This window comes from Nomascus leucogenys, chromosome 11 (genome assembly GCF_006542625.1).
Source record: "Nomascus leucogenys isolate Asia chromosome 11, Asia_NLE_v1, whole genome shotgun sequence".
Taxonomy (NCBI): Eukaryota; Metazoa; Chordata; class Mammalia; order Primates; family Hylobatidae; genus Nomascus; species Nomascus leucogenys.
In genome coordinates, this window is record NC_044391.1 from 53,734,098 (window position 1) to 53,752,962 (window position 18,865).

The following is an 18,865-nucleotide window of genomic DNA, read 5'->3' on the forward strand; positions in this document are numbered from 1 at the left end:
CTTTTCTACCAAGTAATGATGGTGATAGTAAATAATAGGTTTTCTATTTGTAATATACTTACTTGATAAAATAAAAAGGCAAATCTTCAAGGTTTGTAGTTGTTTTAATTTTATTGAATGATGAAATTTAAAAGTCTGAGAACGGAAGGTAAGGTTGGTGAATAGGTACAAAAAATTAGAAAGTATAATAAGACCTACTATTTGATAGCACAATAGGGTGACTATGGTCAAGAATAACTCAACTGTACATTTTAAAATAACTTAAAGAGTGTAATTGGATTATTTGTAACTTAAAGGATAAACGCTTGAGAGGATGGATACCCTCTTCTCCATGATGTGCTTATTTCACATTGCATGCCTGTATCAAAATATCTCATGTGTCCCATAAATACATACACCTACTGTGTACCCACAAAATTGAAAAAGTTGAAAAATAAATAAAAGCCTGAGAACTATTAACGAAGTGGTTAAGAGCCCAGAGAGTGTTCAGACAGACCTGCAGACACCACTTACCTATTTATGAACTTCAGATAGGATTGCCAGATTTGAAAAACAAAAAACAAAAACAGTATGCTCAGTTAAATGTGAATTTCAGATACATAATTTTTGGGGGGCTGGTATACCCACACACACCCACACACACCACACACAACACACACACACCTACTTATTATCTGAAATTCAAATTATCTGAAAGCCCTTACTTGAGAATATTGCCTAACTTTTTCATTCCTAACATACACTAAGCGTTTACTAAATTTTACTTCTTGTTTTTACTTTGTTTTTATAATACACAGTATCAAGCAAACTTTTTGTTTTTGAAACCCCGGCTGTGTCACAATATGACTAGCTGTATGATTTAATCTAGTCATTTTATTCCTGGGAGCCCAAAACAGGAATTATAAATGTTCTTTCACTGACTTGCTGTAAAAGTGAGAGAAAAGGCTGTATGAAATAGCTCCCAAACGTTCGTTATTGTCGCTCCCCGCCCAAGCTCCCGTACACCAAAACTACACATCCCACAATCCTAGGCGGCGTCCCCTGGCCATTACCTCATTCCCTGGCCTCGTTCCCCCAATCCCGGCCTCTCCAGGGGTGTAGCAGCAGGGCTGTTCTCGCGACTTTTGCTTTACCCTTCTGCTGTGCTACTGCTGTCGCGAGACTTCCTGCTCATCTGCCGCTCCCTTTGCCGCCGCCTTAGCCCGGGACCCGAACCCAGCCTCTCCCCTACCTGAACACCGGCCCCGGCTCCACCGAGGCCCCGGTCCCCCAGCCCCGTCTCGCCGCCGCCATGGCGGACCCTAAATACGCCGACCTTCCCGGCATTGTGAGTACAGGGCCGGCCCCGGCTCCCCAGGACCGCGCCCCCGACCTCCCAAGGACCCCCAACAGAAACCAGCCCGCGACCCCTCCCGCCTGCAGCCCATCCTCCGCCCAAGGGCTCCCGCCGCTCGTTCTCCGATCGGCCTCAGCACCCCCCGAACTCTTCTGACCCGACTGGGCCGGGCCGCCGGACGGCGCACCAGGCCCCCTTTCCGGCGGTCGCCGGTAGCTCGGCCCAGAAATCGACTCCGGGTACTGACCGCTTGTGCCTGAGTGTTTCCACCATCCGTGTCAACGCCTCCCATGTCCCCCCCCCAAATCTCTCAATAAGACCCCATCGCTACCCCAGACACACACACCAGACCACTTAGCGATGGCCTTCATCCTGCCAAGGAAGAGGTTACCGTGGCAGAACCCTCTTGTGCCACATGGGGAGCTCTATCCTTGGGGGAACCTGTGCCCTCCCCCACCCCCCACTCCCATGACAATCCTGGCGTGTACCTTCCTTTTGTGCTGCCCTGCCTGCTTCTCAAGGTGAGGGTTGGGACACAGGACCTTGAGTACTAAGGTCCTGAGTCACTCTCAATCCTTGTGCCAGGGTAGTGGTGTACGGGGCCTAATTGGAGGATAGCCTTCACCTTCTTCGGCAATAGTGATTGCCAAGGACCTGCCCGCCTCTAGATTTAGAGTAACATCGTTGCTATCACTTACACTCACCGTTTACTGTCAGGTCCCAATTGTCTCCACTGTCATCCCTACCCCTTGAGACATGGGAGCTGACATACTGTTGACTCACGGGGCAGGTGGAGGAGAAAGGACAGAACCTTGGCATCACACCCTGCCTTCTCCATTAGCTTATTCAAATGGAATGGGGTAAGGGGTGTTGTTGGATGCTGGGTAGTGAGGTTGGGTGGTCACTGCTTCTACCTGCAGGCCAGGAATGAGCCAGATGTTTATGAAACCAGCGACCTACCTGAGGATGATCAAGCGGAGTTCGATGCGGTAAGAATGTGTGCTGCCACAGACTCCTCCGGACTCTGACCTTTCTCCCCTAGACAGGTCCTTCCCTTTCTCTGGGGAGCTACAGCAATAAGCGGGTATGCCAACCCCAGCCTGGGTGGTATGTAGGTTGCAGGGCTTGCAGCCACCAATGAGCAATGGCAGGAGGGAGAGTCAAGTCAGTGGAATTACAGCTAACAACATCTGTTTGCAAAGACCTGATTCTTGGGCCTTTTAAATAAAATTGAAATATCTCAGAACAGGTTTGGGGCTAGTGACTTAGGCCCCTGGGTTCTAACCCATGGAAATGAATCATGAAGCCTGGGCACTTGTAATAAACTGCTACCAAGAACTAGACTTTGAAATATAGAGAAATACTTTTTCAATATGAATATCCAGTATCCATTGGGCAAGGAATTAAGAAAGTGATTCCAAGATTTTAAAGCAAAACAAATTTGAGGAAGAATGTAAATATTTCATATCAGCGGAGGTGAGACTGTGGTTGCATTTTTAGATCCGAGAACTGTGAGGATGGAGTAATTAGGTACGGACACATTTTAACTGTGAGGGGAAACATTTAGTATGGTTTACTGAGTGTGTTCATTCTGTGGTTTTTTTGTGCAATGCAAAGGAAGAAATGTCTCTGCCCCCAATGAGCCCCAGACTAATGGGGAATTAGGATACATATGGGAAACATATAGAAGGAAAAAAAAACTGAGTGAATGGAAATCAATATAGTAAAAACTCTGTTTAAGTGCCAAGGGGTGTGTTTATAGGATGTGTTTTAGGTTCTATTATTTCTGAAGAGAGCTGGGCTGGGATCACATTGATGATGTGAGTTCTCAGTAAAGGTGTGTCCAAGAGTCATTGCAATATGCAGGCTCAGTATGCTTGTCTGTAAGTCCTGTGGCTATGTCTGTGGGGCTGGTTAGTTCTGGGGAATGCTGACTGCTGGCTTACAATGTATGGCTTGGCGTACTCACTTATTTCTTATTTGACTCCCCCATGTGGAAGTGGTTCTTACATTGTGGGAAACACCTTCTCTGTCCCTTCTCCCAGTGGTGTGTTCCTTGTGGCTTCTGTATTTGCTGGCATGCCAATCTATCCCCCAAGCTTGAGTATCTTGGAGATAATGCAGATGATGTTGTTGCTCAAGGACCTGGGTGTGCACCTGTCACTCCAAGAGGCATCTTATAGGAAGCTGCCTCTGTCCTCACAGAATAGGAGTGTATACAATTGGTTCTCTGTATTTATGGGTTCCAAACCCATGGATTCAACCAACCACAAATGGAAAATATTTTTTAAAAATAAAAAATAGGCCCAGTGCGGTGGTTCATGCCTGTAATCCCAGCACTTTGGGAGGCTGAGGCAGGTGGATCATTTGAGGTCAGAAGTTCGAGACCCCGTCTCTACTAAAAAATATAAAAATTAGCAAGGCGTGGTGGCGAGCGCTTATAGTCCCAGCTACTAGGGAGGCTGAGGCAGGAGAATTGCTTGAACCTGGGAGGTGGAGCTTGCAGTGAGCCGAGATTGTACCACTGCACCCCAGCCTGGGTGACAGAGCAAGACTCCATCTAAAAAAAAAAACCAGTACAACAATAAAAAAAAATACAAAATTTAAAAACACAATATAACAACTATTCACATAGCATTTACATTGTACTAGGTATTTTAAGTAATCTAGAGATGATTTGAAGTATACAGGAGGATGTAGGTAGGTTATATGCAGATACTGTGCCAATTTATATAGAAGATGGGAACGTATGCAGATTTTGGTATCAAGGGAGGTCCTGGAGCCAGTCTCCCGCAGTTGCCAAGGGACAGCTGTATGCTGAAAACTTTACTGTACCACCACAGTTCAGACTGTTCAACTTAGGCCTAGGCTTCCGCCCTTCATGGTGAGATAATGAATAGAACTCAATCCTTTTGTCGCTGTGATACAAACAGGTAGTTTCACAGTAATCCCCTTTCTAAACAAAAAAATATATATTGTCATTCCCTTTTGAAGATACTGGGATATCTCTTAATAAAAAGGAGATGACACCCATTCCAGGTGTGGAAGAACCTGACTGTGCAGCTCTGATTGGCTGTTTCTCCCCCAGAGCCTGAACAGCCTATTTTAGTAGCATCTAGTGGGGTGGCTGATGAGGAGAGGATACTGAGTGTTCATTTCCTGTGGCATGTTGCCCAGGGTGCCAGTATAGAAGTGCATATAAGCTGAACGGCAAATACAAGAAGAGTTGAATTGTTTCTGTCACCTAAGGCTCAGCTAAGTGACTCTCTGTCACTAGGGAGGAATGGGGTGGGCAGACCTTCAGCCGCTTCAGGAGCCCTAAGAGCCAAGATGTTTCCTGATGTCAGCTAATGTCTCTGGCCCCCGCATGTCCCTATGGGTCTTGCAGCTTTCGGGAAGTCAGCTGAGTAATGGCTCTGCCGCTGCTTTTAATACTGACGTAAATATGCAATTTGAGGAGCAGTGAATTGTATGCTTAGATAATTTAGAAATGTCATGTCCATGAGGCCTGGGATCTCACCAGCAGCCTGTCTGTTTCCTGCCTACCTGCCCAAGACTTTGTACAAGTGACAGTGCACATGACCTGTCTTGTGGCTGAACCATGAGATTTTCAGTCACCTTCTTTTTTGTTGTTGTTTTTTTGTTTTTTTTGAGGCGGAGTCTCGCTCTGTCGCCCAGGCTGGAGTGCAGTGGCGTGATCTTGGCTCACTGCAAGCTCCACCTCCCGGGTTCATGCCATTCTCCTGCCTCAGCCTCCCGAGTAGCTGGGACTGTAGGTGCCCACCACCACACCCGGCTAATTTTCTTGCATTTTTAGTAGAGATGGGGTTTCACTGTGTTAGCCAGGATGGTCTTGATCTCCTGACCTCATGATCCGCCTGTCTTGGCCTCCCAAAGTGCTGGGATTATAGACGTGAGCCACCGTGCCCAGCCTCAGTCGCCTTCTTAACCCCTGACAACAGCATTCTCCACCTTAATCTTCAGATTATTTTCAACTTTAATTTTATCAGTTTTTAAAGTAGGTAATATATGCACAGGGAATAGAGGATTCAAGGCAGTGAAAAATCTGCCTCCCACCTCTGCCTACCACCACTCAGTTCTCTTCCCTAGAGACAACTAATATGGACAGACTCTTATGGAACCTTTCAGGGGGTCTCCAGATTTCTTTTTGATTTTTGAGACAGAGTCTTACTCTTTCCCCCAGGCTGGAGTGCAGTGGCACAATCTTGTCTCACTGCAACCTTTGCCTCCCCGGTTCAAGCAATTCTCCTGCCTCAGCCTCCCAAGTAGCTGGAATTACAGGCATGTGCCACCACATCTGGCTAATTTTCTGTATTTTTAGTAGAGATGGGGTTTCACCATGTTGGCCAGGCTGGTCTCAAACTCCTGGCCTCAAGTGATCCACCCATCTTGGCCTCCCAAAGTGCTGGGATTACAGGCGTGAGCTACCACACCAGCTGGGTCTCCAGATTTCTGTCTAAAGGAATAGTCAAGTTGTGTTGACCCTCACTGCTCCATAACTTTCTTCCTGTGATTCCTCCACTGTGGAAGAAATTGGGCTACTAAAGGAAAAATGTCCTCAAACATCCCTTAAAGATTTAAATTGCTAATTTAACTTAAACATAAACATTTTCTGATTCCCATAGTGGGGAGGATGGGGGAGGAAAGCATAAAAGATTTAAATTTTGCTACAGATGATCATGAATTTTTTTTTTTTTTTTTGAGACAGAGTTTCACTCTTTTTGCCTAGGCTGGAGTGCAATGGTGTGATCTCAGCTCACTGCAACCTCCACCTCCCGAGTTCAAGAGATTCTCCTGCCTCAGTCTCCCGAGTAGCTGGAATTACAGGTGTCCATCACCACACCTGGCTAATTTTTTATATTTTTAGTAGAGACAGGGTTTCACCGTGTTGGCTAGGCTGGTCTCGAACCCCTGACCTCAGGTGATCCACCCACCTAGCCCTCCCAGAGTGCTGGGATTACAAGCATGAGCCACTGTGCCTGGCCAATCCTGATTTTTCTACTATCCCTTTAAAACAATTTTAGCAGGAAGTAAAATCTTCTAAAACAGGAATGGACCAGGAAAGTGCACAGGCTGTAGCCCTTTCCTCCTCAATCTGGGAAGATCTCTTTGCACTTCAGACACTCCCAGGTTAATTGGGGCAATAGGCTTGCTTGGAGATTTTTCTTAAAATGTTTGGAAAATGAATTCCCAAATAGAATTCCACCCATACACACACCCCCACCCTAACCCCCAGGGCCCACAGCCTGCCTTGGGTCAGTGAGGCTTTCTGCTCATGGCTTTGAACTGCTGGAATAAGGGAAGTAAATTAAGAAAAACCTCATTAGAAACAATTTAGCTTCTCTCTTTATGGCATAACTACCCCCAGTAAAAGGGGAAAAAATGACCTAGCCATAGTTTGATGGGGCCCTGGCAGAGGCTTCATTTCTCCAAAAGGTAGATATTACTGGACACTCCTGAGATGAGAAACAGTACTTCCTTACAATTTAGAAGATCCTGGAGTATGCTTGATTGTGTTCATTGACTGTTGGTGCACTTAAACTTACCTGAGTTTTTCCTAATGCTTCCCCCATCCTCCCTCCTCACCACCTTGCCTGGACACTAGTTTGCACAAGTAAGACCATTCAATGCTTCTTCTCTGCATGTTTTTTTCATCTGCCATCTCGCATGCAATGCTCTGCCACTGTGCTATTGTTGTAGCTAATTGTTTTAAATTCCAGTGAGTCCCTGACTGGGTCACTGAGGGGCCTGCTGGCCTTATGTTTAAAGATCATTAATCAAGGGTTAGAAACAGCTATGATCCATGAATCATTGTCTCTTCCCCTTGTGAGGTCTGCAGAGTAAAACTGTCCAATGGAGGATGGGATAGAAGCATGGAGGCTATAAATGCTTTTGAACATGAGGCATTTAGGGGCTGGAGTTAGAAGGCAGTTTCCTTTCTCCTCCTCAGACTAAGATCAAATGAAGATTTTTCTATGGAACGACTTTTAGCTATTCTAGACAAGGATAGAGAACAAAAGGGATGACAGCCACAGTCCTCAGTTCTTGGCTGTATGTGGATTATCTCTGGGAAAAACTCATTTTAATATTCCCCTATGCTAGGTCTTTAGAGAAATGTAAATGGGATGAGAAGGAGGTTTATATGCAATTGTAAGATGATCACTTGTATTATTTGTGCTTTCGTGAGTCTTTCTGTTTCTGCACCCCTCCTTTTGAAATGGATGGATGGTCAGCAATATATTGATCCATCCCGGACAGTTTTACTCTACAGCTCTGTCCATCTTCCTTGTCATCATGGTTTTGAAGTCCCCTGGCTGCAGTGTTGGCATACAGCCTGAATAGGCTCAGAGAGTAGCAGTGGCCACTTTCCCTGTCTGATTTAGAACCTCAGGTCTTGCCCTCTGAGGCACAGCCACTTAGCCAAACAGCCCTGGGGGGTCTGGGAGTCCGTTAGTGAAAGAGACTGGGAGTCACATACTAGGTAAGCTGGCACCCGGGGCCAGGGCACTTGAAATTTTCCAATCAAGGTGACTAGTACTACTCCAGGTTATGCAGGAATTATGCCTAAAATCTCATCATCCTTCAGCCCACCCATAGGACAGACCTGGAGGTGGTATATACTATCTGCAAACTAATATACCACTTTTTCTTTGATTTTCTGTCCTCCCTATTCTGCCCAATCCGCATGGTTTGAACTTGAGCTTATGGCCCATTGTCTTCTTTCTCTCCTTGAGTTTCTCCCAAGCTGGTTTTAGCTTGGTGGGACAAATCAGAGAAAGGTATAGTGTGTGTACTTCTCCTTTGTGTTTGCATGTTTGCACTTATGGGTGCTTACACCCACTCTATGCAGAGACATCCCAGCCTCGACCACAGGACCTGCAGTCACCTCTACCCTGAGCTGAAAGAGGAATCTTTTTTTTTTTTTTTTTGAGACAGTCTCACTCTGTCACCCAGGCTGGAGTGCAGTGGCATGATCTCAGCTCACTGCAACTTCCGCTTCCCAGGTTCAACTGCAACCTCCACCTCCTGGGTTCAAATGATTCTCCTGCCTCAGCCTCCTGAGTAGCTGGGATTACAGGCGCCCACCACCACGCCTGGCTAATTTTGTATTTTTAGTAGAGATAGGGTTTCACCATGGTGGCCAGGCTGGTCTCGAACTCCTGACCTCAAGTGACCCACCCGCCTCGCCCTCCCAAAGTGCTGGGATTACAGATGTGAGACACCATGCCTGGCGGAAAGAGGAATCTTGGCTGGGACCCTAGCATCATCTAGGGAACAGAGAGGTTGTGGGTCAGAGGTATCTGGATGAAATCTTGGTGAAAGGAAGCATTTGTTTTTAATCCCACCATGGTTTTTCATATGCACACAACCATCCTGAACCTTCCACACTTCCATCTGCCCATCAGCAGAGCTCCTAGAAAGGCAGGGCATACCACTGGATATCCCCTCCTGGCAGTTCTAAACCAGCCTTTCCTGGAAGTGGGAGCCTTATCTGTGTGGCCCAGACTCAAATAAGGCCTCTTGGAAATACTCTCACCCTTCCCCTTTGTCTACCCTCCAACCCCTGTGAATCTTGTGAACAGAGGGTTGAAGAAACATGTTCTGCACATGTGCTGGTAGCTGTGGATCTTGGTGTCCCCTGGACCCTCTGTGCAAGTACATCATGGCAGAATTGCTCTGGATCCCTCGGAGCTGCAGGGTGAGTTACTAGCCACTCAAGGTGGAGGCAAACACGCCAGGCTGCACAACGGACGAGGAGCAGCCCTGCCTCTTCCCTTACAGGAGGAAATGAGAACGGGGCTATACTTAGGTACTTCATCATTCCTTAAACTCACCATCTGTACCTGACATATTTTGTTTTGTCTCACCTAAAGTCATATCAGACTTCCTACCTGATCACTCTCATTGTGACTGATTCTGCCATCCAAATGTCTAATTTTTCACAGCTAGAGAAACCAAGAGATAGGAAGACAAGGGCCATGAACTAAGAAGGGGAACTCCTCTCCTGAGAATTATTGACCCTCTATCAGCTACAAGTCTAAGAATCTCTAACTTCTGCTTCATCTTTTACCATTTCTAATAGCTTCCCCGCCACCTCAGCCTTCTCTCCCCAGTCTCTTACTCCATGCCACTGGCTTGTAACATCTAACTCCTAGTTTTCAGATGATCCTAAACTGCTGCTGTTAATGGCAAAGCTTCATGACATCCTCACCACCAGAGGGAAAAGGGTCTCATGCTCTTCTTTCTCTTGGGGTATATGGTGACCCCAGCTGAAATTTCTTGGCCCCTAAATTTCGCTAGGCTCCCCTGGGGCCCTGTGGTGCAGTGTGTTGGAAGACTGTCATGTAGTGCATGTGACAATTTGCTAATAACAATTTTGTCTTTTTTTTCCCTCCCTCATCCCCATTCCCCCACTCCCTTTCCTTTTAACTCTTTTGATTTTCTCACCTCTGGGGAAACCACAAGGAGCTGGTAAGAAGCCTGACCTTTCATCTGCTTTTTAACGGGGTGTGCTATGATGAGCAGTTGTTTCTCTGTCCTTTAGACTCTACTAAATCTTTCATTCCTCTATTCAGTCCCACACCCAGCCTTTTCCTATCTCACAAGTCACTGTAATTATACTGCCCCCAACTCATGCCCCAGATCTTCAAGACACTGCTGGAGTAGGTGCTACTGGAGGACTAGAGTGTACTCCCGGGCCACAGCCTTGGAGAGGCTCCAGAGGATGCCAGCGCCAGGTAGCCCAACTGGCCCAGGACACTCTCCCACAGCAGGAATGAAAATGCTCTCTGTGCCTGTGACTGTCCAGAACCTCTGAGATTCACCGTCTATGTGTTGACCCTGTTTTACTCCCCGCTTTCCCTACTTAGGAACGTAAATAAGAAAGTAGGTTCCCATCTGCATAGTGCCTGCCAATAATAAGGGCTTAACAAATGGTAGCTATGATTAATTTTTTCCTGGGTCTGTAGGTTATGCCTCCCATTCCTCTTTTTTAAGAGGATTAAACAAAAGAGGATGGGTGGGATTGGCCTGGATTGGGGCTTTCACAGGGAGAAGTGGCATATTCGTGAGTATGAACTTCAGAGAAGATGGTTGTCTATCCTTAGCCTGAGCCCTTCTCAGTTGATAAGAGGCCAGAGATCACACAGCTATTAGGTGGGTGGGTGTTCTGGCTGTAACATTTCAGAACAGGTTAAAGAGATAATCATTTGGGACTCAAATGTCTCTTCCCCTGGGCACTTGCATATGGGACATTGAGTCCTTTTGTTTTCCCTTGATCTATAGCTCTTACCCCTCTGCCCAGTAATTCCGAGGAAGAGGTAAAGATCAAAGTTGATACTTTGTCCTTTCCCCCCCGCTTCCCTTATTTTTAAAGCTGCCACCCACACTGATTCCTGCTCTAATAGCAGAGCAGAGATGAAGGAAGGAGCTTCCTTCTATCTGCTTTTCTTTCTCAATGATGTCTCACCATGTCCCCCTCACACCCTCTCCCCACATACCTACACACAGGCAGAGGTTCTCAGTCCTGGCTGTAGGTTAGAATCACCTGGATTCTAGCCCTACCCCAGAATAATTCATTAGAATCACTAGAAGTGGGCCCAGGCCTTTTTTTTTTTTTTCTTTTCTCTTTCTTTTTTTGAGACAGGGTCTCACTCTGTTGCCCAGGCTGGAGTGCAGTGGCATGATCTCTGCTCACTGCAGCCTTCACCTGTCAGGCTCAAGTGACCCTTTCACCTCAGCCTCCTGAGTAGCTGGGACCACAGGCACGTGCCACAATACCCAGCTATTTTATATTTTTTGTTGCCCAGGCTGGTCTTGAACTCCTGAGATCCACCTGCCTTGGCCGAACTTTGGGAGGCCGAGGCGGGTGGATCACTTGGATCCTAATTCCAAGTGATCCACCCGCCTCGGCCTCCCAAAGTGCTGGGACTACAGACAGGCTTGAGCCACCATTGCCCGGCTGTCTATTTAAAAAAAAAAAAAAAAAATTCTAAGTGATTCTAACATGCAGCCTGGGGTGAGAACCATTGTTCTAGGTGAAAGAAGGAAGGCTTATTTTGCCTTCCTCCCGTAGAAGGTGGAGATGTTATCCCCAACAGAAAAAGACTCCTGGGTCTCCCTCCTCCTTCCATCAGTACTCTGTTGGGAGCTATCAGGCTTATGACAATTGAAAAAGGGACATGCAGTCAGGAGTGCTTGATGCAGTCTTGGTGTTGTCACTGGAATCTGAATAGCATGTAGATATCTAGTAAGGAGGGAACCTCTCTGTTTTAGTTTCTAGGGTAAAGTCTCTTTCACCACCTACTTGTGTCCCCTGTTTTTGGAAGAGCTTCAGTGCTTAAAGCATAGCAGAGGAGTCAGGGAGAAATATCAGGTGCTGCAGCATCTCTGAAGAGATGCTGGGTTATCTCCATTTCAGAGCTTACATGTGGCTCTTGCCCATGGATACTCTTGGCAAGCAGATATTGCCTATGTTTATTGCTTCTAAGATGTCCCATAAAGATAATCCAGTAAGCCCTTGCCCCTTCTCCCTATCCCTGAATTCACTGGCCTCATGGCAGCCTGGAAATCAGGCTTCTGGTCAGGCCCTCTATCGGCCTTCTTTTTGTACTAAGAGCTTGTGTCTTACCTTCAACAGGTTTAAAGTTCACACTCAGGGTTAGTGGCCTGATTATCTGCCTTCCCTCCTCTTTCCTTCTAGCAAGGATGGGAGGTTAACATTAAAATGGACTTGCTCAGCGGGCAAGGAGATTTACTTTTGGGAGGGGGAGGTTAAAAGAGGTCAGGTTGGTTTCTTGCCTTGAGTGCATGGTGTGTGCCAGACAACTGGGAGGGGTAGCATTGGGGGATGGGAAGGCTTATGTACAGAGAGGGTGGGGAGGTTATGCTCCCTCTGTTCCCAGTTGAATGAGGGTGTTAATATTTATACAACTGAGGCTCCAAATTTACCAGGAAGCTTCAGTTTCCTAGGTTAAGCCTGGGTGGGCACCTTGGAATAGAGCCATCCTTCTTTCCCCTTGGACAAGTAGGGCCCAGTCACCTAATGGTTTGGGGATTTTGTGGGGTAGAGTAAGTTTGAGAGTGGGAATGAGTGTGTCCCTGGCCTAAACTACCTGTTCTTGCAGGAGGAGCTGACAAGCACAAGTGTGGAACACATCATTGTCAATCCTAATGCTGCCTATGACAAGTTCAAGGACAAGAGAGTGGGGACAAAGGGACTTGGTGAGACTGGGCTGGAAGTTGGGTGGGGGGAAGACTGGAGGATAAGCATGAGAAGTGGCTTCCTGTCCTAAGGTCTTAGTGAGTTGTGCCTGGGGGAAGGGGTCCCTCATGGAGATCTTTTATGGAAGCCCTCACAGTCACCTGAGACCATGACTGCCTTGGGCCTAGATCAGGCCCTCAGTTCCATCTTCTTTTCTTGGCAGATTTCTCAGATCGTATTGGAAAAACCAAGAGGACAGGATATGAATCTGGAGAATATGAGATGGTTTGTTGTGTGTGTGTGTGTTGATGGGAATGGTGTAGTGACCCTATCTAGCAGACATGTAGTAGGGAGATCAAGGGATACAGGTGGGATTCTGTTCCTCCTCTGTTCCTGAGGAAGCAGCAGGATGCAGTCAGGGAAACTCTGCCCTCCTGCTGTTTGTTCTGGAGAGCCTCCAGCCCTCTAGCTATCTCAGTTCTTTGGTACTAGGGTGTTGTGGAATCTCAATTGGATATGATACCTTTATGACTTAGGCCCAGGGTGTGGATGAATTCTTGAGGCTGCCTATAATGAGACGTGTAACATTACCCTCTGTGCTTGCTCTCTAGCTTGGAGAGGGTCTGGGAGTGAAGGAGACACCCCAGCAAAAGTACCACCGCCTACTGCATGAGGTCCAAGAGCTGACAACTGAAGTTGAAAAAATCAAGGTAACTACAAACTCTCTTCTCCCTTCTCTGCTGTGACTTACACAGTAGAGGAAGACCTCAAGCAAGAAGAGAAAGATTCCCTGCCTGGCCGGGTGTGGTGGCTCATGCCTATAATCCTACCACTTTGGGAGGCCGAGGTGGGCGGATCACTTGAGGTCAGGAGTTCAAGACCAGCCAGGCCAACATGATGAAACCCCATCTGTACTAAAAAAAATACAAAAAATTAGCCAGGTGTGGTGGCGCATGCCTGTAATCCCAGCTACTCGGGAGGCTAAGGCAGGAGAATTGCTTGAACTTGGAGGCAGAAGTTGCAGTGAGCCGAGATCATGCCAATTCACTCCAACCTGGGCGACACAGTGAGACTCCATCTCAAAAAACAAAAGAAAGAAAGATTCCTTAAGCTCCTGGATAAAGGGGCTAAGGTTTCCAGAGTTTAGAAATATGCATCCATCTGTATGCAGTGCTACACACAGGTGGGCAGTCTGTCATGCTAAAAACCATCCCAGTGACCTCCAGCTACAACTACCTTTAAAGGACTTTACCTATTTTTTTGCTTCTTGATTCATTCTTGCCATCCCCCGATTTCTACCTTTTTTCATACTAGACGACAGTGAAGGAGTCAGCCACGGAGGAGAAGCTGACCCCTGTGGTGCTGGCTAAACAGCTGGCAGCCCTGAAGCAGCAGCTGGTTGCTTCCCACCTGGAGAAGCTGCTGGGACCAGATGCTGCAATCAACCTTACCGACCCCGATGGCGCCCTGGCTAAGTGGGTACCCTACTTTGTTGAAAAATTATTGCTGATTGGGGTTGTGGATGGACTCAGCCAGCTACTGACAGGGGTGCTAAGTGGCAGAGAAGTGGCTTAGATGTTTCTTAATGCTGATTATGAGGCAAAAGTGAGGGAGAGTGACTGGCCCTCCTCCTTCCAGTCATGATATTATTACTCGGTCTCCTAACTAGGCGCCTACTGCTGCAGCTGGAAGCAACAAAGAACAGCAAAGGGGGATCAGGGGGAAAAACCACTGGGACCCCCCCAGATAGCAGCCTTGTCACTTATGAACTACATTCTCGGCCTGAGCAGGACAAGTTCTCTCAAGCTGCTAAAGTAAGTGTGGATACAGTGTTGGTTGGGAAGCCAAGGGGAGATGTGACCCTAGGGATTTTCCTGCCTCTCTCCAAGGAGAGGGTGCTGGGAAGGCTTCTGACCTTACTCTGATTCCTCTTGATTGATTCCTCTTTTGATTCCTGATTCCTTGTTCTCTCTGTTTCTTTCTCTTTTTTTTTTTTTTTTTTTTTTTTTTTTGAGACGGAGTCTTGCACTGTTTCCCAGGCTGGAGTGCAGCGGCACAATCTTGGCTCACTGCAAGCTCCGCCTCCCGGGTTCACGCCATTCTCCTGCCTCAGCCTCCTGAGTAGCTGGGACTACAGGGGCCCGCCACCACGCCCAGCTCATTTTTTGTATTTTTAGTAGAGATGGGGTTTCACCGTGTTAGCCAGGATGGTCTCGATCTCCTGACCTCGTGATCCACCCGCCTCGGCCTCCCAAAGTACTGGGATTACAGGCGTGAGCCACTGCGCCCGACCTCATTCTCTCTGTTTCCCTCGCCCATCTACCTTCAGTTAGGATTTTAAGATTGTGGCTAGATGCCGGGTGCGGTGGCTCACGCCTGTAATCCCGCACTTTGAGAGGCCGAGGCGGGCAGATCACGAGGTCAGGAGATCAAGACCATCCTGGCTAACACGGTGAAACCCCGTCTCTACTAAAAATACAAAAAATTAGCCGGGTGAGATGGCGGGTGCCTGTAGTCCCAGCTACTCGGGAGGCTGAGGCAGGAGAATGGCGGGAACCCCGGGGGGCGGAGCCTGCAGTGAGCCGAGATCGTGCCACTGCACTCCAGCCTGGGCGACAGCGAGACTCTGTCTCAAAAAAAAAAAAAAAAAAAAAAAAAAAAGATTGTGGCTAGGTATGTATTCCAGGGAAAGGAGTCCCTTGGGGTGGCGAGTGGCAAGCAGAGTAGAGCAGGATGGTATTCCTCCCATTGCAACAGCAGGGAAGCAGATGGCAAATCTCACCTCTTTCCTCCCACTAGGTCGCAGAACTTGAAAAGCGCCTGACAGAGCTGGAGACAGCTGTACGTTGTGATCAGGATGCTCAGGTCAGGTGTTCTCCTGTACATAATCTGAGCCTTAGATCCTGCAACTCTAGGCCTTAAGGTCTACAACATTCCACATAAGCCTGGGAGGAGTCATCAAAGGGCTTCAGTTACAGGGATCAGCTAGTGGGTTCCCAGCTAGAACCAGGAAAGATGGGAGAAGATGATAATCATGCAGATATAAGGACCACTCACTTCTTCCCTCCCTTTCCCACCAGAATCCCCTTTCTGCAGGTCTACAGGGAGCCTGTCTCATGGTGAGTTTGGAAGAAACTGGAGTGTTTGGATCACAGAGGGGATAATTGGGATTGGGTTTGCTTTGAGGATTATTTTTGAGTTTGTAGCTATATATTAATTTAGTGGAATATGGGAGGCCTCTTCCTAGTCTGCCTTTCCTCTTCATGATGCTTGTCCCAACTTCCATCCTCAGGAGACTGTAGAGCTGTTGCAAGCAAAGGTGAGCGCCCTAGACCTTGCAGTTTTGGATCAAGTGGAGGCTCGGCTACAGGTATTAAATGGAGGGAAAATTAAATTATGGATAGCTTGGGACTTTGGAAGCCCTGGATGCCCTATCAACCTTAAAATCTGTGTTTTCAGAGTGTCCTGGGAAAGGTGAACGAGATTGCCAAGCATAAAGCCTCTGTAGAAGATGCAGATACACAAAGCAAGGTCAGGAAGACACCTTCCCTATCTCCTCTCCACCCCCTCAGGTTCTCCGAGTGCCAGTGTCAAAGCATGAGAACACACTGACTCCTCAGGTCCCCATCTTCGTAAGCTCTTATGAAGAGCTTATCAGCTTGGAAAGTCAGGGCACTGCTTTCCTCTGCCCACTTGATCCTTTCCCCCATTATGGTAAAGTAGCAGTCTGTGCATACTGACCTGGCTGCCTCAGCCATCCCCTCTGGGCCCTATTGTGTCCCTTCAGGTGCACCAGCTATATGAAACTATACAGCGCTGGAGCCCCATTGCCTCCACCCTCCCTGAGCTGGTGCAGAGACTTGTCACCATCAAGCAGCTGCACGAGCAAGGTGGGAGGCCAGCTGCCAGGAGTGCTAAGAGAAGTTGAAAAATGGGCAACTTTTGGTCCCCTCCCTCATCTTGGATTCTAGTCTCAACCATACATTTCTTTTGTAGCCATGCAGTTTGGTCAGCTCCTGACACACCTGGATACCACCCAGCAGATGATTGCTAATTCCTTGAAGGACAATACCACCCTCTTGACCCAGGTGTGTGCCCCTTTGTTGATCTGTCTCCTTTCTCCAGCATGTGCAAACTAGGTTCTCCAGTGTTATAGGGTTCTGCCTTAGCCTATTTTGTAGCATGGTGTTGTGGCAGGGGGTTGGTCTGGAGTCTCCATCCTGCTTTCAATGTGAAGGCCCTTTGACAACTTATTTAATCTATGAAACTCCATCTTTCCATCTGGGAAATTATACCTCCCTCAGAGTTATGTAGATGAGGTGAAATAATATGGGCAAATTGTTAGGGGCTAGTGAACGTGCTTTCTTATAAAACCCCACTCTTTCCCTTTGTCATCTCAACTTTACTCTCCCTGATAAGCACAGTACACTGGAAGGAATCCGGGCTTTGAAGTCAGAAGCAGGCCCTAATCTGGTTCTGTCGCTTCCTTTCTGACCCTGGACAATGAGCCTCACCTAGTTCCTTCATTGTTTTAGTAATGCCTGGCACACAGCAAGTCCACAATTTCTTTTTATTGTTTTTTATTTTTAAGACAGTCTCGGCCGGGCGCGGTGGCTCACGCCTGTAGTCCCAGCACTTTGGGAGGCCGAGGCGGGCGGATCACGAGGTCAGGAGATCGAGACCATCCTGGCTAACACGGTTAAACCCCCGTCTCTACTAAAAATACAAAAAATTAGCCGGGCGAGGTGGCGGGCGCCTGTAGTCCCAGCTACGCGGGAGGCTGAGGCAGGAGAATGGCGTGAACCCTGGGGGGCGGAGCCTGCAGTGAGCGGAGATCGCGCCATTGCACTCCAGTCTGGGTGAAAGAGCGAGACTCCGTCTCAAAAAAAAAACAAAACAAAACAAAACAAAACAAAACAAAACAAAACAAAAAAAAAAAAGACAGTCTTGCTCTGTTGCCCAGGCTGGAGTGCAGTGGCGTGATCTCAGCTCACTGCAGCCTCCACCTCCCGGGCTCAAGTGATTCTCATGCCTCAGCCTATTGAGTAGCTGGGATTACAGGCACGTGCCACCACACCTAATTTTTTTTTTAGTAGAGACGGGGTTTCACCATGTTGTCCAGGGTGGTCTCAAACTCCTGACCTCAAGTGATCCCACCCATCTCGGCCTCCCGAAGTGCTGGGATTACAGGTGTGAGCCACTGCACCTGGCCGCAAGTCCACAATTTCTGTTGGAGGCACTGTTCTCAGTGCTGGAAGAAGCATTAAAGTCGAGAGACCAGCATCAATCACAGGATCACTGAGATAAATGAAAAAATATATAAAAGACTTAGAATAATATCCTCTTCCTCCAGAGCAGTTTTCTAGCATTTTGAACCAGTGAAACCCTCATTTCAACAAAATCTTATTTAGCTCTCATTACATAAAACAGATTTTAAAAAACTGTTCTGGCTGAAGTCAGGATGGGAATTCTAAAGAGTCCTGCCTGCATGGGCTCACACCCTGAGCGTGGTCTATGGTACTCTAAGGGTAGCTTGAAAATTGGTGCTATAAACATAAACATCCCCCCTCTGTGGCCCACAAATTGTGCTTCCATTTGCCTTCTCTCAGAGAATTCCTTCAGGTCCTCATCCAGTTAAGCAACTGGACCTGACAAAGAGTAAAACCTCTCTACCACTTTGTAGGTGCAGACAACCATGCGTGAAAACCTGGCCACAGTTGAGGGGAACTTTGCCAGCATTGATGAACGGATGAAGAAGCTGGGAAAGTGAGCACATTTGGGAGCTGGAGAACAAGGGTTATCCCTACCCCTGTGAACTCTGTTAACAGCTTACATAGGGTTTCCCCTTTACTATAACTCTAGCATCCCCATCCCATTTGACACTGGGGGCAAGGGTTCTTCTTGCATGTGGGGTTTATACCCCTCCCCTGATGAATACAGAGTGGTAGCTAGGGGTTGGTTATTAGAAGGTGGTCTCCCCTCAGGCCTGGGGGATAAGGACGTGGGCCCAGCCACATGCCAGCTCATGTCCAATACTGCTTTGCCTGGTGTGGGGAAGGACTGGGTCTTGTCCTCCAACACAGCTTCTGTGGCTGACTGTAATACTGTACAACTGTTTCTAACCATTAAATGCTGTTGTACTCTGTGTGGCCTCTGCTGTGTTTCCTGGGGAGGAAGCAGCACTAGGACATAGATATTCATTCATCATAACAGGCAATCTAAGCCACTCTATACTACAAGAGATGGATTTAAATTGTAACCTGTTCTTACCAAAGAACTAAATAAAAAATGAGTACAGAGCCAGA

At 47.5% G+C, this 18,865-nt stretch overlaps 1 protein-coding gene across 3 annotated transcripts; it reads left to right on the forward strand.

The window, feature by feature from the left end:
• The first annotated feature begins 1,023 nt into the window (after positions 1–1,023).
• DCTN2 (dynactin subunit 2) lies at positions 1,024–18,865 on the forward strand. 3 transcript variants are annotated; one of them, XM_030822356.1, is made up of 16 exons: positions 1,024–1,327; positions 2,257–2,325; positions 6,963–6,971; positions 9,824–9,829; positions 12,484–12,580; positions 12,784–12,845; positions 13,172–13,270; positions 13,875–14,035; positions 14,230–14,374; positions 15,360–15,425; positions 15,641–15,679; positions 15,853–15,930; positions 16,020–16,091; positions 16,348–16,450; positions 16,557–16,648; positions 18,244–18,865. In XM_030822356.1, the coding sequence occupies exons 1-16, from the start codon at positions 1,292–1,294 to the stop codon at positions 18,328–18,330; spliced, it is 1,221 nt and encodes a 406-aa protein (XP_030678216.1). In that variant the 5' UTR covers positions 1,024–1,291; the 3' UTR covers positions 18,331–18,865. The 3 variants fall into 3 exon arrangements, with proteins under 3 accessions (XP_030678216.1, XP_030678217.1, XP_030678218.1); XM_030822357.1 differs by lacking the exon at positions 6,963–6,971; XM_030822358.1 differs by lacking the exons at positions 6,963–6,971; positions 9,824–9,829.

What these genes read in the sequence shown, in the direction of transcription:
- DCTN2 (XM_030822356.1), top strand. Translation starts at nt 1,292, where the DNA reads ATGGCGGACCCTAAATACGCCGACCTTCCCGGCATT. An exon ending in AGTGGGGACAAAGGGACTTG is followed by an intron (nt 12,581 to 12,783) that starts GTGAGACTGGGC and finishes TTTTCTTGGCAG; the next exon opens with ATTTCTCAGATCGTATTGGA. An exon ending in CCCGATGGCGCCCTGGCTAA is followed by an intron (nt 14,036 to 14,229) that starts GTGGGTACCCTA and finishes TCTCCTAACTAG; the next exon opens with GCGCCTACTGCTGCAGCTGG.